This window comes from Salminus brasiliensis, chromosome 18, assembly GCF_030463535.1.
Source record: "Salminus brasiliensis chromosome 18, fSalBra1.hap2, whole genome shotgun sequence".
In the NCBI taxonomy this organism is placed as follows: domain Eukaryota; kingdom Metazoa; phylum Chordata; class Actinopteri; order Characiformes; family Bryconidae; genus Salminus; species Salminus brasiliensis.
Genome location: NC_132895.1, coordinates 19,409,762 through 19,433,350, shown reverse-complemented (window position 1 = coordinate 19,433,350; position 23,589 = coordinate 19,409,762). Strand labels below are relative to the sequence as shown.

The window sequence follows — 23,589 nt, the reverse complement described above, 5'->3', positions numbered from 1 at the left end:
TGGCTAATATTCCTCTGTCAGCCTGGCTCATTTATAAACGATAAAGCAATTTCTCATCATCAAAAACCTTTCACAACTGTCTTTCCACTTTCATAAAGTCACACAGACTGTCTTTCATCGAACACTTCTTTTATTCTCTGTGAACGTACACTTTGAAAGAAACATGTACAAGCATTGCTAGGTGGAGGTAAATAGCTTTTGGTGCTCTGCATCAATGACACTGTTCATTCTTATTTAAGTAAAAATGATTTAAAAAATAGCTTGTGCTTTTAAAAGGTATTAAATAAACTAGATAAAATCCAGATAATCTTAAATTAGGCAAGATTTTGAGATGCAATGTAGACTTTAACAGTTGACCGGAATACTTTGAAGAAGTATTGCCGGCCTAATACTGAACATGCAGTTTCGTATCCCATTACTATACATAGAAAAAAAAAAAGAACATGATCAGCATGCATTTATAACACATTCAGAACACATCTGAGAAGAAGCCTCACTGTTCCTAGTCAGTATTTTTCTTCTCATTTTTCAATTCATGTGTTTGACAAATGATAAACTCATGGTGTTTACAAAAATGCTGACCTCAATTTTGGATCAAGTGAAAGACATAATTCAAGTCATATATCTACAAAACCAACTACAAAACACAGCAGTCGATTAATATTTTTTTGGCTTAGCAGACACATTTTTTGACAATCTGGATCTGGCAGCTGGTCTTTACACTGCGTTTCAAAAATTCATGATGAACAGACCAATAGGAAAGCTCCAATGCAACACAATGAGGTTTGTGCAGGACAGTGACGATATATAAGCCATATAAAGTCATGAAAGCTAAAATACACAATATGCACTGAAAACACTTGCTTTTATAGGTATATGAAAAATGACATCTTATTACAAGGAAAATGCTTTGATGCACAAAGCATAAACAATGATGTAACAGTAAAATAGAACAAAATCTACAGAAACAACAAATGATTTGCTTAAAAAGTTACAAAGATAGCATGAGAAATGACAAAAAAAATGACCTGCACTTACAACTTTATGAAGTTATACTAGAGATGGGGCACTTTGCACAGTCAAGGCACAGTTAAGCACAGAATTAACTGTGCTTTTATTTCAAATTACCTGCACTGCAGTGAATGTTTGTGAACCCTGATGAACCTGTATACAAATCCTTGCTATTTCCTGGTAGCTAACAAAGCAGCCACACCAACAGAACCAGCAGGGACGCTGTGCAAAAGTGCTTAACTGCACCATGATGTTTGAAAGGTGATGCTGGTTGTGCACAGCACTCACATGCCAGGTCATCACCCCATCAGCTACACTAGAGTGAAAAGAGGCACAAATCAGAGCTGAGTTTGCGGCAATTCGATACTGGCTGCTTGCTGAATAATTCAATCTCCCAGTAGTGCAGAATTCTGTAAAGGCTGAGCGGAATGTTAGATGTGACTTTTCTGGATTTTCGAAGAGAGGTGGACAACTAAATATTAACCTGAAGCACCAAGAACACTTGAGAGCAACCTTTGTCGGGGATCAGTTTCCTAAAAGCACTGGCCAGGTCACCACCTTAACTAGAAGTGAGTGTAACAAAAGTGATCCGAGCTCCACAATCACATGGCGATTGCTTTGGAGAAACTCATCCCTGATTTTTTTGGTTGATCGATAAACATAATGTTCTTTACATATTGACCAGTTAATATCCCATAGATAACTACACATGTACCATTATTTACAATTTCCAGTCCTTTTGCACAGCAAAACATTGCACACCCTTCATCACAGTGCTCCCTAGAAGGTTGTAATGAGGACAAGGCATGTGAGATGCGTCATTCACTCATCATTATCCCATATCCAGTCTTGTACATGATTTTATTTGCTTTTTCTAAAGGAGCTGAAATAGCCCTTAATCGTCTGCTCCACGTTGGGCATGTTATAGTTCTGAGCTGCGTAGATTCCTGTGCATGTTCCCACGAACACGCCCATGATGGCTGAAGAGCGCAGCTTCGCTACGATGTATCCAGCCAAAAAGCCCTTGAGGAAAGGTGAGCCCAGCACACTCCCGCCCTGAGTCAAAACAGCACAGTTTACATTCCTCCGGTTACACCAGTCCAACCATTAAAAAAAAAAACGGTTTACATGTAAAACAAGTAAAACCAAAAAGCAATAGAGGAGAAAGTGCCTCTCAGATTAGGCTACTGCATTAAAGAGGATTTTATCCAACAATTTTCCCAGATCTCTGCATAACTTAATTGTTGAAATCTAAACAAAGTCACATTCACAACACAAAAACAGCCATTTTTATTTACTATCCAAAATGATGTAGCTTGTAGAGAACGTAAACGTTACTACCTTTTAGACCATTAACTAATTAAACCCTAGGTTTATTATTCAGCTATTAGACCAAATCCGGAAACCATTATAAGTGATTTAACTGTGTATAATGGTAACTGGTTAGTTTAGCACATTCTGTCCCATTCTGTCCCATTGAGTCCCACAGGGCTCAGTTTTAGGGTCTTTGAAACTGATGCTAAATGTGGCAGTAAGAAGTGTGTGCCTACACACAGGGTTTGACAGCTTCAACTCAGACTTCAGACACCTGGAGTCTGAATGAACTTCAATGAACTTCTCTGAAGGCCCTTGTTCACATCTTAACCATATAATTATGCAGAAATTACAATTTTACAGACAAATCAGAGGCATAGTCATTTCAGAAAAAGACTGCTGGTCTTGAATCTGCCTCTAATTGTAAATACATTTTAATAAACTGTAAACAAAACAAAAAAGTTTTGTTCAAGAGTTATGAAGGTGATCAATTTACCTGTGGGAGTCCAGCCTGCACCTCATCCTCCACTCTCCGCTGAATGTCATCCAACCTTCCTTTAAGCAGGGCTAGATCCTTCAGCTGCCTCAACGGATCCTAAACACAGACAGAAGATAAACCAGCTGGAGAAATTACTCGTCAAACACAAAAGAAGCAGCAGAATGGCACTGCTCAGACTCCTGTTGCCACAGCAGATAGCTTGTGTACAGTTGCAGGCAAGCTGGAGGTAGCTAGCTAGCTGCCCTTAGTGGAAATACATCTGTCTGCAGCTTTAAACCACAAATATGTAGCTAGCAATACCAGCCAGCCACCATGGAGGCTGTGAGTCACTACAGGGAGTGCCACAGACCACAGGAGCTGAAGAGACGAGAGGATGCCAGGGGTAAACGTAGCTAACGTTAAAACCCAGACATTCAGAACATCTAAACAGTTCATGAAAATCACTCAGAAAGCACTAGCGAGATGTTTTCAAATCAGTGAGGAGGACATATCAGAAAAGTACTACCACTAAACTAAACCCTGTAAGAGAGTTAGCTAGCTATGCTAACTAGCTAACTTACTCACAGTTAAGAGGGCTGGTTAACTTACTGACTTCAAGTGACTGAAGTGACTGAACACGCTATTTAAACGCCAAACCCGCTTAATAAAGCCCACCTTACTGCGGCAGATTAACTCAACTAATGCATTACATCGCGGTCGCTCCGACAAAAACACCTCATAGTTACAGAAACTTATAGAAACCTGGACACAATGAGCACTGAGCCACAAACCTTGTCGTCCGCCATGTTCGCGCGTGTGAGCTGAACGCTGTGCTCGATTATGCGCCCTGTTCTGGGTTAGTCTAATCGGAGAGTGATTCATAGGGTCTGGCGTGGCTATATTTAGAGCAGTAATGTCAGTCCATTGTGTAAAAAAATATAGAAAATAAGCCTTTATTTTACAGAATAACATGAAATTACGGCTGATTTACGAGAGATTTGTGACACAAAGTCTTTAAATTAGCTCTGTTTTTTTTATTTAGTTCACATTAAGCTGAAGCACTGAAGCACTGAAACTGCAGCAAGCCACCATTGCCATATATACATTATATATATATATATATATATATATATATATATATATATATATATATATATATATATAATTTGTTTATGAAGGCAGGGTGAGGTAAAGTTATGGCTAATCTTCTAAACGGGAAACATTTTTGCCAGATAGAGAAGCAAACTCTCTGCTTAGCAGTATAAATGTGTGTAGAGAAGTTATATCTTAAAAGAGGCAGAGCAGCTAATTGTCTTTTTACCTACCTTACCCACATCAATTTCCGCCCATTCTTCTTGGCAGATTTGCTCCAGGTTGTTTAGGTTGGCTAGATAACGCTTATGGACAGCAGTTTCCAAATGGCGCCACCGATTCTTGATGGGTTTTGACTTGGCCTTTGTAGAACACTGACCTTTTTCTTGTCCCACCTCTCCAGAACTGCAAGACATCCTCCAGAAGCAGGTCATCTCAAAATATCTCCCTGCATTTTGCACCTTTCATCCATCCTGCAGTTTTAACACTGAAGACAAGGATCCCCTCAACATGATGCTGCCACTCCTGTGTTTCACAGATTGTGGAGCAAAGGGCAGTGTTATGTGTGTGCCGGTTTTAGTATTTAGACTTTTTGGCTAAAAAACTCAAGAGAACATTTATGTTTTCTTTTTTATGACTTTTTCCTTTTACTTCTCAACAGATCAGGCTTTGATGTGTTTTTCTTCAGTTTTGTTTCATCATGGCCCCCTACTAACTGGTGCACTTTCACTACAGTCTCTGCCACTGAACTCTGTTGCTCCTTCAAAGTGATTGTTGGCTTCCCTCACAATTCCTTTTCTTGCTCCGACACGGCTCTGAGTTGCCAGCTGTAAGCTAACTGTGTCCACAATCTTTCCTCATTGTACATTTGGATGTTCCACTTGAAACCTATGGAAGCATATTTTTCAGTTAGTATAAAATCTGTATAACACCAGTTTAACAATCAGGGTCAGCCTGTATTTAATCCACGAGCTGTATGTACTGGGGAATGAATGGTGCATTTCGGAAACTCTATAAACCGGGGAGAATATGGTTTCCAAAATATGGGCCCATTTTGTTAGTCACAATTGTAAGATATTAGGTAGAAATTCTGAGAAAATAATCATTTTCATTATTAATCATTATTCTGACGTATGAAGTGCAAAATCAAGATAGCCAGTCAACATTTTGTGAACATAAGCCATTATTTTAACTTCCGACACAAGGCAAACTACTGATACACTGCTGCCATTGATTTCTCCTCTGCTGGTGGAAACAGGCTTCCATAGAGCTGCTCTCTTCTTTCTTCTTACAGAAAAAAACACAGACGCTCGAGAGGGAACCAGCGTTGCTACGGCAACCAGATAAAGGCGAGAAGGATGACGCAAGTGGAGGCTGGACCATGACGGACTATGGACGTGGTGGCAAGTTAAGGTGGACCAGAATATCCACCTTCTGTCCAGTTTTAGATGGAGGATGTTTTTTTCTAGTATGATTTTGTTGTTTTATTCCTTCTTTGTTCATTTTTCTGTAGGAAACTGTGTTAGCTATTGGAGTCAAGCATCTTAAGATGCACACAGTGCATGTTGCACATTATCAGTGGATTAATATTATTCCCCCTGTGCTGTGTTCCTGACCACACGCGTGCTTGGCTGGGGTTGCTTTGCATATTTTGCCCTTTTGGGGTCGGGCTTTGACAGAACTGGAGAGGTCGAGAGTGATTCCCAGCCCGCGTGGGTTTTGACAGATGGAGGTTCTCCTCTCTCTTTGTGTGGGCTCGGATTGGTGTCGTTAATCTCAGCCGTCCCAGACAGATGCGCGCTGTGTTTCAAACTGAATGCCATTGTACGTCATTCTCACAGACAAAAAGAGATGCATGGTGCAGTTAATATTCAGAGTGTTATCTGATTCACCTTTTCACGCTCGCTCAGTGTGCGCTCTGCCTTCTCTCTGTGTTTTCAAGGGGAGCTTTTCTTCTCTGACTGATGCTCAGCCGTCCTTAAGGCATCATCATCATCATCAGTGCCAGGGGAGAGAGAGAGAGAGAGACAGAGGGAGGGAGGGAGGGAGGAAAAGAGAGAGAGAGAGAGGGAGAGAAGGGAGAGAAGGGAGGGCTTGTCGCTGCAGGCATTACTGAACACAATCCAGAGAGGAGAGAGAGGAGGGGCAGCAGCAGTCTCACAAACAGCATCACTCCGAAAAAGAGAGAGGCAGAGACCGGCATAGAGAGGCAAAGGAAGAGGAAGAGAGAGAAGCCAGCCAGAGAACAGAGATGGTTTTGACTGCTGTTAGTTGGGAGTTTCATTAAGAGGAAAGTGAGAGGAGAGAAGGAAAGGGCAAGGGAAGCAAGAGAGGAAGAGAGGAGTAGAGAACCCCTAATCTGCTTGGCATGCGAGTGTGTCCCCGGCTGGTTGGCACTGTGTGCAGCGGCCGGTGTGTGTGTGAGTGTGTGCGGGCGAGCGGCGGGACGTTTTGGACTGGAATGTGTCTCAGCTAACCTCAGGAGACTTCAGGGAACATTTACCTCACCATGCTGGGGAAGGACTACATGCTCGCCATCATCATAGTCAATTATGACGGTGAGTTGACCTCTCTTTCTCTCTCTCTCTCTCTCTCTCTCTCTCTCTCTCTCTCTCTCTCTCTCTCCTCCATGCACTCCACTCTCCACCTCTCCTTTGTCTCATCTTAGAGCAAGAGGCAGTCAACGGAAAACAAGAGAGGGCTGGAGTTTCTCTTTTCTGCAGGTGTTCATCAGTGAAATCGGCACTGTATTCACCATTGTCTACCACTCACTCACTCACTCACTTGTTCGGCCACACGAACTACAGGTGCTGTGTCATGCCAGGTGAACTCAAACCCAAATTTTAGTTCATTAAATTGAGTTAGTATCCTTTGCTCCTTCTGTTTGTGTCCTCCACATCTGAAGCCCTCACAGACTCCAATGGCTGGCCCGGCTCTTGACGTTCAACTTCTCTGAGAGTGTGTAAACATGCATTCACCTGCAGGGCCACCTGTGCAGTGCTGGTTCTTAAAAAGAACAAATCTGAAAAACCTGGACATTTAAGGGACCATTTTTTCAGTCATGGCAGCATTGCTCAAAATGTCAAAATTAGTGAGACCCTGGAAAACAGCTGAGCTATGGAATCACTGAGATGGCATATTTTATATATGTGTAAAACCTTTTTCTAGAGGTTTTTAATATGCTTAGAACGCTAAATGGACAAAAGTATTGGGACACTTGCTCATTCGTCGTTTTTTGAGTGGATTTTAGAGCTTTGCTGCGAGGCTTTGATTGTGACAAGAGCGTTAGTGAGGTCAGGATTTTGGGCCACCCCATCCCATCCCCAACTCCTTACAAAAATACTGGATGGAGCTCCATCATTTTAGTGCTCCACTGCTCAGGGCCTTATGGGCTTTATACCCCTCTAGCCCACACCTGGCATAAGATAAGGATTATGCTTAACTGCTCCAGAGAGTCCTATTCTATGGACAGTACTTCCCTACATAGACTAGACAAGCAGCGTGTGCATTTGCACATTTGTGTCAGCAATGAGTTCAACTTAAAGTTGTTGAATGCATTCAGGGTGTCCACAAACATTTGGACATAGTGTATATTTATGCTGTCTGGAAGGGAAGTCATTGACAATGTCCTAAAAATGTTTTACTAAAATGAATGGGAACCCTGGTGAAGAAGTTGGTGCGAAGTTGGTATTCATTTACTAATCTTCAGACATATTACTCAGTAATTACTACAATTATTAATACAAATAACATTTAAGCAAGCAAGTAATCTGAGCGAGGACGTCTCTGCGTAATGCAGTTGTTGAGAAGCCTTTCTCATCAAAATTTGATTGTGAGAAACTTAGTGACTCCCATTCTTTGCAGTGGTGGTGATTGGAACCAGGGATACACCAATAATATTAACCTTTTATTTACTATCTGAAGCTAATCATAACTCTACATGTATTGCCTGTTTTTATATAACATTGGTATATATATAGTGAAATTGTGGTAAATCCAAAAGATTTTAGAGGCATTACACTTTACACCACTGTGAACAATTCTGACTCTTCTCTTTAGAACTGAACGTTTCACACCAAGCCGCTCTAACTAACTGGGTTTAAATCTTAATAATATCATTTAGCAGAAAAATTGATGGAATTCCCCTTAATCTGAACCTGAATCTGAATGTATTCACTTTGTTACTTCCATCACAACAGGCCCCAAAATACAACCCTGTGGGACTCCACAAGACATGCAAAACCAATAATTAACCTAATAACCTAATAATTAACAATAGTTTCTGCATTAGGATTAATAACTGAATACCAAACCTGGGGTGTTAAGGGTCAGAGTGTGGGCCCTCAAGGTTTAAAGGGATAGGCATTAGCCAGATGCAGCGGTCAGCTCCTCTGCTTTTTGAGAGACTGTAGTTGGCTGTAGGTGAACAGAGAGGCTGTTTAATGTAATTGCCTGAGTGCACTGAGTAAGCAACTTGGTTCACTTTGCTAAGTGTTCGTGCCGTCTTAGACACTTTCTCGCTCACTCACACTTAACACTCTCACACACACACACACACACACACATAAAACAATGCTAAATGTCATGTGATTCAGTTGACGGGTGTGCTTTAAGACCTAGCGGCACTTCATTGCTATACTGTAGGCGTGTTGTCTAGGTAACTGTTGCCCCTGGGTTGATTCGCACAGCTAGGCTGAAGCCCCTAGAGAATAGGGGCAATTTCTTAAGTTCTGTATTTCGCAACCAGCCCCACCATGGGTTTCAGAGCTTTCAGTGCTTTAGAACCTTTATTGTGCACAAGCGCCGATGTACATGTTTCACATTCAGTAGACTCCTTTTTCTCAAAGCAAAGCAGACGCTGCCTTTTCTCTGCACACCATCCCTCCTAAAATAACTTCCTTTACAGGCTTTGACTGAGAGCGAGTTAGAGAGAAACGTAGGACATCCTTTCCAAGCAAATGGCATAATCTCTGGAATCATGCAGGGTGCTAGCCAGGGTGCCAGGAGGAATAGTACAGGAGTTAAACAGATGCTGCTAGGGGGAGTTTTGTCATCTGTTTAGGAAGGAAAGCGCACTTTACCATCATTGCAAAGCAGTTCAGTGAAAATCAGCCTCTGCATTTAACCCACCCATGGCAGTGAAAACAAACACCTGCACGAGTGATCAGTGATTTAGTAATATCCAGAGACATGGATGCAGGTCCTGGGGATCCAACAGCGACTATCTGGTCTCAAGCCCGTTTCCCAAGCCCTTAGGTCACAACAATAAACTGTTAATAATACTCTTGAACTTACACCAACCAGCCATAACATTAAAACCGCCTGCCTAATAATGTGTAGGTCCCCCTCATGCCACCAAAACACCTCTGACCCATGAAGACATGGCCTCCACAAGACCTCTGAGGGCTTCCTGTCCTATCTGACACCAAGTCGAGCAGCAGCACGTTGGCAGCAGATATTTTAAGTCCTGTAAGTTTTGAGGTAGGACCTCCATGGATTGCATCAATAAGCCTTGGGCTCCCACCCCTTGATAGGTGCCGTTGCCGTTGGTAACTAGATAATCAATGTTATTTACTACTTGCTTTTAATGTTATGGCTGAGCGGTGTATTTTTCAGGAGTATTGTTAGCTTTTATGCAGCATGGAGGGACGATTTGAATCCTGGCACTTTTTAGTCCAGACTCCGGTTCGTTTTCACTCTTGGTGTGATTTGTTTGGACAGGTGTGGAAACAGTAATTACACTTGGATGCAGACCAAAACAACCGCACTGAGACCATTGAGAAAAGGTGGTCTCGGTCTAGTTCTACATGAACTCAAGAGTGACACAACTATCAGGTGTACTTTGCTAGGTTGAGCTAAATGAGGCTGTTTGAAGCCTGTTTCATATGCAAGAGCCACAACATAACTTTACTCATCTGTAAATTAAAAAGCTATATTACGTGCATGTGTGGGAATGATGAGGCTTTTAAATCACCAGTAAGTTGAGTTTTTATCATAGTGACTGCTGTTACCATGGTCATTTGGTTAATCTGGTTTTGTTTATCATGTGAATGTATTTTTTAACATTGCCCACCCCGACTTCTATTCATGAGAAACGATCTGAAGATCTTGTGCTGTACACCAGGTTTGAATGGATGAACAATGCGCCTTGGATACAGGCAAATTGATGTTTTGATCCTGTCCCTTAATCCCTACAATCTGACCTTCCTCGCTCCCCGGCACAGGGATTACTCTCTTCCAGATGCAGTCATCCGCATGAGGGTGGGAAAACATTGTCCTCACTGGATATGCAATCTTATTCGGCTATTGTGTCTCTATAGTCTTTCTTCTCATGTTATTCTGCCCTAATGTTCTTTGTTTAGATCCTATCTAATGACATTTATTTAAAAGGTCTTGACAAGGGCTTTGCCTTTAGGTTCTGTCCATTCATTAAATCTTCTCTCTTCATCACGCAAAATCCAGTTTTGCACCCTTACCAGCCTCTACCCAGCCCCCGTGGTGTCTGTAAGCTTTGATGCACTGGAAGGCCAGGATTGGATGGAAAGGAAAAGCTCTCACTGCAATCAGTGTGATCATGCTGTCTCAATTACAGTTGTTTCAGTAGACTCGCAGGAGCCAGGGCAGTGAGTGCTGATTGGCTACTTGAGAACTCTCTTCCACCTGGCAGATTCTGTCTGACTGAGCGCTCTCGCTGTTGCGGTAAGGCCGTCCACAATGGTGGCTTAGAACCCGCCACTGACATCAGCGACTGAGGCTAAAGACAAAGTAGCCAGAATCGATGCTGTAAGATTTACGTACAGCTCTGGAATGGACTAACAATGAAGTATCAGACTTAAACCCCATTTAAGATTAATTATTTTTTATAGTCTGACAGATTACATTAGAACAGATGTACAGACGGAGTGAAATCAGCATATCGGCTGATACTGACATGGTTTTTCAATTTCAGGTTCAGGTTTCAGGTTTCACATCGCTGTTTTAATCAATGCCTTAGGATAGCCACCAAAAAGTACCAAACTCAGACAAAAAGTACCAAAAGCACCATCAAAATCATCTTGAGCGAAAATATGTACCTCCCACCACAACTGTCAGACTATTACTGCTTAAATTACCGTTACTGAACTTACCTGTATAAAATGTCTACAATACAATTAAAGTGTAGTAGTAGTAGTAGTAGCAGTAGTAGTATTTTAGAAGTGTTATTATTATTATTAGTAGTAGTAGTAGTAGAAGCTTCTATTCTCAAGCAATTAGGCTGCTGAATAGTGCAGTGTACTGATCCACAGTCCACAAGCTATCTCATCTGTATCATCCCACCTCCTCCCCATACAAACACACTCTGCACCTTGCATTTACTACTGGAACTCATATGTTCAGTCACACTGCACCCGCAAAGACTTCTCCCCACCCACGTTACAACTGAATTCACACCCATCCAGTGTCTTTTTGTAAATAACATCTAGATTATATCAAACCTGCACGTTAAACTGTAAATACTGTAGAGTGTATGTGTAGTGTGTGTGTGTGTAATGTGTGTATATGTATAGTATAAGTTAATGTGTATGTATTCAGTATTTCTGTTTTGTAAATATGTGTTCTTTTTTGTACTACTGTAAGGGACGATGTGTTTTTCACTTTCTTTTACATCTGTGTAATATGACGGGACAATAATAGTCTGAGTCATAGTAATTTTAGAAGTACTATTAGTAGTGTTTGTAGCAGTAGTAGTATTAATAGTAGTAATACTGATAGGAGTAGTAGTAGTATTATGAATAATAGTAGTAGAATTAATAATAATAATAATAATAATATGAGTAATATTAATAACAGTAGTAGTAGTAGTATTAGTAGCAGTAGTTGTATTTGAGTACACTAGCTTGAATTACTAACGAGCATAATAACAAAACCTGTTAAGAGACAGGGTTGTGTGCTGTTGTTGGACTAGTTGTCATTGTTTTTTGATCTGTTGTGAAAGGCAGATCTATGCATCCAGGCTATCTGTGGCAGTCTGGGAAAATTGTACAGATATTTTATTCGGTATGAATTGGCCAGTCACACCCCTTACAAACTATGTTACTTAAGCACCTCTCGTATACTCAGTCCAGTGTAGATAATGCTTTAAAGAACACGTCAATGTGTTCTCACTACCAGGCAGCAGGAGTTCCACGACGACATCTAGTCACTGGAAAGATGAACTGCTGGAATCACTTATAGTTGTATCTGCTTAGTTCTGATGGTTCCACGTGTTTTCCTGCAAGCTGGACGTTCTTCACAAGAAAATACGGCTTGCGCATGATTCCCTGTATGAACCCCTGCCTCACTTTTGATCACATCCCATCTGAAGAGTAGCTGCTTTTGAGGGCCTGATCACGAAATGCACGAAAGGCTAGTTCCCCCGGAGATCATCAATAATTTACAAACCCTCCTCCTCAGTCTCTTCGTATCTTTAACTTTCTCTCATGCGCTTTGTCACTCTTCCTGAGGGTTAATTCAGAGCCTGATGCACTCTTGTTTGGCATACAAATCTGAGGTACATCTGAGGGCATTGTAATTTACTTTTAAGCATGTGTTTTTTTTATGTGTAGAAGTTTCTACAAAAGTCCAAACAAAAGACATGAGAGAATATCTCACATCAATTGTTCATGTCTGAGTAATTCCACTGTCCCAAATAGAGTTTTCCAGATTACTAAGCCTTCGTGTGTGTGTGTTTTTGTGGATTAGTGGTGTACTAGTCATCGTATTACTGAACTGAAGTCTCATTTAGGAGAAGGCCAAGCATCGTTTGAAGCAGATGGTCCCTCTCTGCCCATCCTCTCTCTGAAATGCCTTAAGCACGCTGCCCATTTACTGTAATGCTAAGACACAGGATGATGATATGTAAACCTACACACAGTTAGGTGAAATAAACTGGAACTGTCAGTTCTGCCCCGTTCTGCCCCTCCTTTTGCCCCTTTTTGATCTTACATCAAATTTGTTACCACAATGTAGCATTTATATGTAAATATATATTTCAAAAGAGACCACAGAGGTTTCTGTAAGGTCATTCTGTATTTACAGTCATGCCTGAGCACTGGGTTTTTAATCGCAGGGTTGTGGGTTTGATACCCGGATCTGCTAAGCTGCCAGTACCATTGGGCAAGGCACTTAAACTCTCTCTGCTCCAGGGGCACCATAACATGGCTGACTCTGAGCTCTGACGCAGGCCTTCTGAGCTAAAATAAGCGTGTTTTAGTGTCTGAGTATAAAGACAAATGCTTTAAACCCCTCTAGCCAACGGCTGAAAAGCATTGAACACTTTTGTCAGCTTGGTTGGGTCAATGACAATCAATGGCAACAGACTAAACTCAATTATTATTAGTTAATTTAACTCAATCATTCTATTTAAATGTAAAAAAGCTTGAAAATGTGTTAATCTAACTTGTTTTACATCAAAAAAACTAAAGATGGACTGATCTGTGTTTTTGGGGCCAATACTGATCGTCTTTCAGCCCGATCGCCTGATATCCAATACTGATTAAGGTTGGAGCTGGATGCTACAGTTACCTTTCTGTTTATTATTTGGTAATGCATCATTATGCAGGGCTTCTGTAATGATGCATGCTTGTACAGAACTTGTACAGAACTTCACAATGGAGCTGAAAGTGGAAGCACAACCGAAAAGAGCTGATTTTCTAGTGCTAAAACTCCATAGCTTTGGATGTGATTCCTTTAGCTTTATAACTGTTGCTGCTGTAATCCATAACTCATGAACAGATCATGATCTGATCGGCTAATTAGAGAAATATCACCCAAGCGCATATTTAGGCTGATAATCAGCCGATACACATGCATAGTCAGCTGATTTTTCCATTCGAAAGTTCGAACAAGTGGAACTACAGAGTAATAATGTGTGATTAGTTGACTTTTTATACTATACTTTTGTTTTTTCAGAAACTACTTAGAAACGCCACATTGCTGACACTGATTATGAATATTTTAGAGCTTTTTTGCAAGTATCAGTGCATCCTGACTGTAAATTATATTGCGCAAAGATGCTGTGTGTGTGTGTTTAAATTTACGCTGAGCAGGGATGCTGGATGCTCATTAATAAGTCATAATGCTGCTCAAATGGATGCTCATCTGTACAAGGCTTGAGCTTTGCAGTGAAACACTTTTATTGTGTAATTTCAGACTAAGCAGATGTCAGACTGGGGGCATATCAGCGACAGCATGATCGACGATTCAGATTATTATGTGGTGTTGTTTTTGCATTCTTTAATACTTTCTCCGACATTACTATCTGAACATTTTTGCAGTTGGACTACAAAGCAATAACCCGTCGTTCTCACACATCTGATACATAAATAAGTAGTTAAACCTGCCAGGCTGAATCTGGACGTTATGGATGTTGCTGTTTCTCCAGCCTGTCTCAGAACCTGCTTTGTCACAGGTTGCTGACGGCACACACGGTGCGCCAGCCCAAAATACCAAAAATGCCATGACGGGACTGAGCAGTTATTATGGGCTGTCAGGAGAAGAGAGGCTGTGTAGAGCTGAGGAACAGAGAAGAGGAGTTCAACCTGGCCTTGAAGGATGCTCCCTGGGGAAGGGGTTGAGGGCCTGATAGAACACACACACATACACACAAACACACATACACACACTTCTGAACATCTAAGAGTAGGAAGGTGGAGGGAGAGTGAATCACTGGAAGCAACTAGTCTCCATGTTTTACTGACTACATCTGACTACCAAGGTGTGGGCTTACGTAACATAGCTTTTTGTGTGTGTGTGTGTGTGTGAGTGTGTGAGCATTCATGTGTTTATATGTGGCTTCTCTTTAATTTCGTAGAAGAGGATTAATGTAAGTTACGTAGAGTCTGCCCTGCTTAATTGAAGTGAAGTGGATTTCAGGTGGTAAAGTTGGGGGTTAAGCCCTTATTCTACATGGCTCAGATGTACCGAGCTGTCAGGCTGCTTTGTGACTCAGTCAATCACTCAGTCTGAATCTGTCAAAGCTCTGTTTTAATTGAGCTAATGGCATTTCGCCACAAATGCACGCCTAATTATACAGGAATTCAGCTGCATTAAGGTGCATCCATTGCGGATACAGGGGTACTGATGCAGGTACACATCTCAATAGAAAAGCTTTGCCAATAGAATGAGATGGTCCGGAGCACCAGGTTACCATGCTTAAAGGATATAATGCCACCCAGCATTGAACTGTGGAGCAGTGGAACTTTGGGGGGGGGCAAACTTTTTAATACTTAGACCCTAGACTGCCAAATTGTATGTTCCTTGGCATGGAGGAATAATGAGAGTTCAGTACATGGACATGACATGGCATGGGGCAGGGATATGTGCTAGGCTACAAGCTAACACTAGCAGACTTGCTTTACTGTCTCCTCTCTTCATTGTCCGCGCCCTGGAAAACAAACTGGACTATCTTACTTGACTACCAAACTGGAGCTAAACACACATCAGGAGGGGACGTACAACTTTTTTTTTTAGCAGTAAGACTCTAAGAAAGTTCAAGTGCTTTGTTGCCATAGCAGCTAGCAGAGAAGGCAGTTTGCTACGGATAGAACAATAAATAGCACTGCTGTATATCAAGTTAAATGTACAGCATCTACACTTTTAAAAATTGTTATGTACCATCCAGTACTTCTGTCTTCTCTACCATGTTAAAAGGTTGAAGGTCACCTCAACCCGGGAACTCGGGTATCGAACTTATCTCTGAATTTCTCACTAGATAAATTGAAGGGGTGTTCATGTGCAACTCGTGTACTCGTATTTACCATAATCCCAATAGCACATGAACGCAGCATTATTACAGTGTTTTGATGCAGTGTTAAAATGATGCTATATGGGTTCTGTACGCTTTGCTAGTGCCATAAACCAGCTAATAAAAGCAGTCTTTAGCTTTTATTCCCCCCATAGGTTTCATTCAAACAGCAGGTTTGTAAATCGGCTTGTTAAGCAGTGATTACAAGTACAATAGCTACTATTTATACACCAAAAAACTACTTATAATACTCCCTTAATCATATTGCTGCATATCCACCATGCTCTCAAAGTACTGATCCCTAGGCCACAATTCACTGAATTGGTGAGTGATCCCTTCAGATGAGTGGGAGTGTGTATATTTGTGAAGCTCTCATAGACCTTATCTCATCATAGCCTGGTTAGAGCATCTGCTGTCTTCATCGTCAGCTGAACACATAGGATCACAGGAGTCTGTGTTTTGTTCAGAACGCTGATTGAGCAGACGTGTGACGCGATAGTACTCTCACTTACTGTCTCATATTCTCTCACACTCCTCTCTGATTCCTCCTGACACTCATGTCATTCTCTCTCTCTCTCTCTCTCTCTCTCTCTCTCTCTGTCTCTCTTTTTCTCCCCTCTCTCCTCTCTTTCTCGCTATCTGGTCCTGGAGGACGGGGTGTTGTGCTTGATTCACCTTGATTCAACCCACCTGTTACTTGCTGGGAAATCAGCAAACTCTGTCTTCCCTTTTTGTTATCCTCTCTCTCTCTCTCTCTCTCTCTCTCTCTCTCTCTCTCTCTCTCTCTCTCTAACACACTCTGACTCACTCTTTCTTTTTTTCTCCTCTTTTTCTTTTTCTCTCATTGTCTCTCCCTGCTGTTTTCTCCTCATCGACGTGGCACGAGGGGCATCCTCGCTACCCGTGCAGCCACAACCTCGTGTCACTACTGACCCACTTCTCATCCACACACACATACACACCCCCCACCCTGTGTGCTGCCCCCTAGCCATCCAGGCCGTGTTAGTTGTGGAATGTGAGTGGACTCAAGCTAAATCATTCTCTCGGGCTAAAACCCTTGTCATAACTCCATACACACAGCTGCTCCATCACTGCCCCTAATGCACAGCGCTTATCAACCAGACCAATGAAAGAGTGTGTGTGTGTGTGTGTGTGTGTGTGTGTGTGTGTTTGTGTGTGTGTGTATGAGGGAGAATCAGATCTGGAGGACTAAAGGGAAAAGATGAGGTCACATGGTCTAATACGTTTAGCTCTCGTGGATGGTGACCTTATATTTGGCTGTGTGACATGAAGGCCGATAGGAGCTTTGCCCTGCCTCTGTCACATGTGATCCCGCTGTGTGTATGTGTTCGTGTTGTGCCTGCAGGCTACGTTTCTGGGTGGGTTTGCTCTTTCACATGTTTAAAATGACATATTCAGTGTTTCCACACATTCATGTTCGCATTGTCCTCTAATGTGTAAGAATAGACCACTCCTGACCAGTATGCAAAGAGGGGTACACATGACCTCAGCCTTTGTGCTACAGCCAAGTATTAGAGAGTTCTAAAGTGCAGTGTGCAAGCAGCCCCATGAGCTAGTGGTTCGGGTCAGTAGCAGTCTGTTTGTTTGTTGTAGGTTTTATACGCTGAACATTGTTGTTGTGTTACAGATGATATTTGGAATGATCAAAGTTTAGCGCTGGACTCTGACCTGCCTCCAGGATGGCGCACCATACGGGACAGCACCGGCACCTACTACTGGCACGTGCCCTCTGGCACCACACAGTGGCAGCACCCGTCATACAGCTCTGAGGAGGAACACAACACCCTCAACGGCCTCCCAGCCAACCAGATCAAAGTGAGAGTCCTTCTTGAGTTGTGGTGTGTGTGTTACAGGAATTCTTGCTGTGTATATTATTATGGGGGCTTTGTGGAGAGGGGGTGGTAGAGGGTATAGGTTCTGGGTAGGATGAGAACCCCTACTTGTTGGTGGGTGTATGTGTGTGTGTTTATGCAGCCCCCTCATAGCCACGTAGACACACATGTACACAGCAGGGAGTCTCATAACAAGCTCTCTGTGAGACTGCGTGTGGAGTGTGTGGAGGCATGCTAGCGTCACAAAATCTGTGTTGTGAGAATTACTAGAATGAGGGAGTTTATGGACATGCTTTACACTCTAGGCTTATTATTCAGTTGCTATCCTTAAAAATGATCATCCAGTAATTATTGTGAAGACGGTATGGTGCATCTCTCTCTCTTCTGTCAGAACGTTGGAGCCGATGGGAGACGAGAGTCCAGAGGCAGATTAACCGAAAAGCCCATGACCTCACTCAGTGATGGGTGAGTTCTTTCATTTGGGTACTACGGTTTCCTCCCACCTCCCAAAAACACACATGCTAGGTAAACTACCCATGCAAAATTGCCCCTAGATGCGATGTGTGTTACCCTGTAGTGGACTGGCACCCTGTCCAGGGGGTATTCCTGCCTTGCACCCAGGGAATCCGGGTAGGACCCACTGTGACCCTGAACAGGAAGAAACAGACGAGACAATGAATGAATGAATGCTATTATTATTATTTTACTTACATTTTTCATATATGTGAACACAATCACTTTCACTATGAACACAATCATTTACTTCTAGATATTCTGCCCTCTGTGTTTTCCCATTTGTTAGCAGCTGTAATGAAGCCACAAGCCACAAGCCTCTTCATTTGACAGCAAAAAACACGTTAGCATACCAGAGGGAGAGAAAAGACCTGGCACTTTCCTCAGCAGATGCCATCTGTACGGGCTGTTAATAGTGCCAGACTGTTGCGTGTATGTGTGTGTGCAAGAGGTGTAACCAAATACAAGTACTTTTTTCAGAATGAACAGATAATACTTTGTAAATTGGAATAGGAGATGCAGTCCTCCATAGATCTCTGCATCCAAATAGTTAAGTGAAATTTTCCTTCTTCTCTGCTTTCCTCAATTCTGTCTGATCTCTAGCTTATGGCTTCAGTAAATATACTGCAGAGCTACCTAGCGTATAGATCCACATGGCTATCAGATCAGGCCAAATCTAGAAATGGATGCTTCAATAAACGTCCAAGATATTGTGGTTAGTGGTTAGTGGTTAGTGGCTTTAGTCACCTGACCTACACACTATCTTACTGAGGTCAAAAAAAAAAAACTGGACTGAACGTTCGGACACCCTTTGCCAAATAACACATTTTGTCTTTTTTTTTTTTAGAAGTAATTAACAAATTCTCTGCAGTAAATCAAACATAAAATTATAACATAATAAAATAAAATAAATCCTCATTGGGTTTGGGAACCCTTTAACAACTGGCAGCAACATAATCCCAAAGCATGACAGATTCACCCCGGTGCTTCACATTTAGAAGGTGTTCTTTTCATGAAATGCAGTTTCTTTTTTCCTTTAAACATACACTATATGGACAAAAGTATTGGGACACCTGCTTGTTCTGCTGCAATAGGTAAAGGTGCACGTATTTGTCACTGTACTCTGTACAGCGAAATGTGTCCTCCGCATTTAACCCATCTGTGGTAGTGAACAAACACACACTAGTGAACTAGGGGCAGTGAGTACACACACACCCAGAGCGGTGGGCAGCCAACTCCAGCGCCCGGGGAGCAGAGAGGGTAAAGGGCCTTGCTCAAGGGCCGAGCCCGGGAATTGAAGCCCGGTGCTCTAACCGCTGAGCCACCACTGCCCACCACTGTCCGTACTGTTCAGGGAAGAAGACTTTTTATGAGATCTGAATCACACTAGTGGCCAAACACACACACACAAAGTGACAGTGAGCACACAACCCTGTCATCAATAACCCAGTGCTAATGTCTTGGATGGATCACCTTCCATCATTCCAGAGTACACAGTTCCACTTCTCCACAGCTGAATGCCACTAGCCCAGACAAGTTACTATACTAATAGTAAAACGGAGTGATATGTTGTGTGTGTAAATGAAGGGTAAAACAGGGAGTTCAAATGTGGATCCTAAGGTAGTCCAGTCTGGTGTTGTAAACAGCATCACATGCGTAAACGAGTGTACAGTGCAGTGATGAGAATGACAGCTAGGGTTCAGGTAGTGAGCCAGTACACAGCTTATGTGCAGAGAGGGACTTTATTATTGTAGTATTTAGCAATGCTAATGTCCCACAACATACACATTTGAGAACTAAAGAGGGCTGTACTCCAAACATACTCATTAGTTTTCTGGGTTTCAGTCATAATATGCACCAATGTAGAGGCTAGATAGTATAGCAAAACACTGCTATATAATATGAATTAAAGATACCGGGTTGAATCTATATTGATCTATATCACCTGGTTCAATCTATATTGATTTGACAGAAAATACTGTAAGCGGTGGGCTGGAGGTGTGGACTAAAAGACATCATCAGATGGTCATTAAATGTGTTTTGTACAAGAGCAATAGCCCAAATTTCAGCATTCTGGCTTTACTTTGTGTACTGCAGTGTTAGAAATGGAGACATGGGAGATGTGCTGTGGCCACTGTGCCTACAGTAGGAGCTCTGGGTGAGTGGGTGTTGATGGAGTCACACAAAGCAATTACCTCGAGTTCTTTTGGTAGCATATGAGGTGACATCCATGAAAAGGGGTGAAGGTGTTATCTTTCCCTCTGCCTCCTTTTCCTGCATTTTTTTCTCAGCTGGCTGAATGCCATGCTGTACCTGAGTACACAGATAAGAGCGGGGTTTTAGTTTGCAGATCAGTAAGTCTCGTTTTCAACTAATAAAATAGAGAAGCTTGATTAAGGGTTGGATTATTTGTATAAAGCAGATCGTAAAGACATTCTTCATATCTGTTTATTCTTTGAATAAGCGTCAGTCATCTTAAAGGGCTCACCATTTTTCCTATTAGCTGGAGGGTCCTGCATGAATTGACAGTGTGACAGTGTAAATCAAATGACTAAGATGTTTATAGTTTCATTTGTTTTATTGAGAAGCATAACACATTGCTCTAAGAGTCCTCTGAAGGCCACGTACTATGAGCACACGACTAAATAATAGGTGATAATAGGTTTTGATTCCATAAAGAGGTTCTTTACACTGTTTGTAGACACCACAGAGGTTGTAATTTCTGATTTTTTTGGGGTGACAGAATGTGACAAAGGCTATGTCACAGACCACACACTCCTGCACTAAATAGTGTAGAAAAAATAGTACGTAATCATTACCAGTGCATTTGTTAGTGCAGCACGTAAAGTGTAGAAGTGGGTGGCTTGGGACTGAGAATGAAAAACACATCCAGCACAGCAGAGAGCTGTGGGAAGACACTCAAGAAAGGCTTTTCTAAATGGAAAGAACCCAAACAGCTCTCTCTCTCTAGAGAAATGAGATCTCTGGCCTAATAGTGTGCTAAAAAAACAAACAAACAAACAAAAAAACATGTGATAAATGAACAGAATGTCCTTATCAATAATTAATGGAGATGTCAGGGACGGTCAGGGCGGTATGGACTTTAGGACATAATGACATTACAGATGGGAACAAAACAACATATTGATCAATCAAAATGACTTCACACACAAGTTCCAGCTGTTTATTGGTCTGGTTCAACTTTGTGGGATTGCTATTCATATATGAAGTTATAAACAGCTGCCACTAGCTTTAGCTGTACCTTTAGGGTGCACACACACACACACAACCAGAAAATAAAGAGCCATTAACCACCGTAACTTCTCTGCAGCAATCACTGAACAGCCACCCACTTAGCATCTGCTGGGGCATAGGAGGAGTGAACATGCAGTGCAGTGAACATTTCCCAACCACCTTCAGATAGTGATAGGACGGTTGATACTGATGTATTTATGTATGTTTTACCGTGGCACCGCTACAGAGCACTGCACAGCGCCTTTCTCAACACAACAAGGAAAAAAGCCTAGAGAGCTGTCCAATCAAATCCCTTCCTAACAAGGTCGTTATGTGCTGGCCTTCCACACAACCAGGACGGGCCTGTCCTACTGTTTGTCCAAGTTCATAAGCATTGGGAGTTTTGACAAACCTAGCAGTGGTTGTCAAACTGGTCCTCAGGGAATCCCAGCTTATAGGAATGGAGCACAACCGTGGACAATTTAAGGATCCCTGAGACTGAAATTGAACATTTCATTTGAGGATTCTTGCTCCACTACAGTGAGTTTACTGTTAAAAATGCTATATACGTTACACGTTATACACATTTCTAGTGCGTTGAAAATAAATCAGTTGAAATGAACAGCACTGGTTAAATTTTTGGTGTTCTACAATTTCTGTACGTCTGTACATCGCTGTTTTAGTATACAGTATTTTACCTACATTCTAATGTGATTTCTCCCTCTTCCTCAGAGTGTCATGGCAGGAAGAATACTTCTGTGCCAACATGGACCCAGACTCCAAGGTACTGAGCTTTCTGTACCATATTTTACCAGAGCAGCTGTAGTTAGCTCAATCCAGCAGTGGAGCTGTGCAGACCGTTTATGGGAGGGGGAATTTTTTTACTTTCTGCTTCTGAATTTGCCACCTCTGTGTGGCTCTGTGACCTCAGTTCTCAGTTACAGCGTAAAATTGAGTGAATATTGAACATGTCCTGAGGTAAAGGGTGCAAAGGGGTTCTGCTTGTGCAGAATACAGATGGTCGGAAAATGAGAAGGTGAGATTAAGGACAGGACACGGATCAGTTTGTGTGGATGTCCCTGACGCTCGCGTGTATGTGTGTGAGGTGTGTATATATATATATATATATATATATATATATATATGTGTGTACTGACCTCTAAAAGGATGAGAGAGGCATTACTAAGGGCAGAGCTCCATTAAGCGTGTGTAAGATGATCCAGGTCACAGTGATGCCAAACACAAATAGCCTCAACAAAAATTCATATCAGGAATATCACTGGAGAGAATTGCATATTGCAGTGCAACACAGACGTGTAGCCCAGACGCTGGTGGTTTCCCAGCTGGTGTGATCTGTCCTGTGTTAGAATGAATAATGAACACACATTTTTGGCCCAGTTTATGACAGAGCCAAGTTGGCTTCGGTGGTGAAACGATCGAGCGTGGCCAAATAAGCGTATTCGCCCATGTGTATTTAAAAGAGCCACAGGGTGGAGACGCTTTGGGAGCTCAGTTATGTCAAACACTCTGAAAAAAAGGTGGGGGGAAAACAAGCCTGACTTTGTGCTCATAGGTATGAGGCGTTATCCTCTGATTTGAGCCTCGGTTAGCTGGAACACGGCCTATGCTGTGGTGTTTAGCCTGTTAGCTAACTTATCTAAGCCTAGATATACCAGGCTACAAGTCCAAACACAGCAGAACCGGCCTTATTTTACCTTTCTGTTATTCCCAACACCAGTTGCTCAACTTTGCTCTCTCAGACATGAGTTTCTACCATCAGCACTTGTGTTGGTAGCTCAGCAGTTAGTCACCTGCAGCTGCACTGCACTGTGTAAAACTCAGTGCAGTTGTAGCTGAGCTAGTTAAGCGGGTGGGCTACAGATCCAAAGCCATGGGGAAAACTTTAGTTTCAGCTCACTTAAATTCATCTGTAAACCACTGCGTCACTAAAGCCAAAATTTCATCCATATATGATCAGTTTTTAGCCGCTGCAAATTGGTATTGTGTAGACCACAAAAGTTTCACAAAAGTTAAGCCCTGATGTAAATATGCTTTTCTGAAAATAAGAGTTGATCGGAACTATGCGTTTGTGTGTATTGCAGTGTTTTGCGGTGCGCTCGCTTGGCTGGGTGGAGATTCCTGAAGAAGAACTGGCCCCAGGGAAGAGCAGCCTGGCGGTCAACAACTGTATCCAGCAGCTCTCACACAGCAAGGCGGAAGGACGAGACGCTGTGGGTGCCTGGGGAGAGGTGAGCCGCCTGATTCCAACCGTTTGAAGATATGGTAGTGTCTAGAAACCAGTTGTTTCAAGCAAGTGTTTAAAGGCCCAT

At 42.2% G+C, this 23,589-nt stretch overlaps 2 protein-coding genes across 2 annotated transcripts in view; one reads left to right on the top strand and one right to left on the bottom strand.

Moving 5' to 3' along the window:
- Positions 1-112: 112 nt before the first annotated feature.
- Positions 113-3,651, bottom strand: LOC140539402 (SLC35A4 upstream open reading frame protein). Its single transcript, XM_072662110.1, has 3 exons — positions 3,595-3,651; positions 2,822-2,920; positions 113-2,067 (listed from the first exon to the last, which is right to left on the bottom strand). Exons 1-3 carry the CDS (start codon positions 3,607-3,609, stop codon positions 1,873-1,875), a joined length of 309 nt encoding a protein of 102 aa, XP_072518211.1. The 5' UTR covers positions 3,610-3,651; the 3' UTR covers positions 113-1,872.
- A 2,331-nt stretch (positions 3,652-5,982) lies between these two features.
- The window catches only part of apbb3 (amyloid beta (A4) precursor protein-binding, family B, member 3), a 33,250-nt gene continuing 15,643 nt past the window's right edge, over positions 5,983-23,589 (top strand). The window contains exons 1-5 of the mRNA XM_072662190.1: positions 5,983-6,453; positions 17,308-17,495; positions 17,904-17,977; positions 21,992-22,043; positions 23,362-23,508. Coding sequence (XP_072518291.1) covers positions 6,405-6,453; positions 17,308-17,495; positions 17,904-17,977; positions 21,992-22,043; positions 23,362-23,508 — 510 coding nt within the window. The 5' untranslated portion in view covers positions 5,983-6,404. The remainder of the gene's footprint in view (positions 6,454-17,307; positions 17,496-17,903; positions 17,978-21,991; positions 22,044-23,361; positions 23,509-23,589) is intronic.

Bases quoted from the DNA above. Each gene is read 5' to 3' on its own strand.
- LOC140539402 (XM_072662110.1), bottom strand. The intron at 2,068-2,821 runs GTAAATTGATCA...GTTTTGACTCAG, and splicing joins TGCAGGCTGGACTCCCACAG to GGCGGGAGTGTGCTGGGCTC.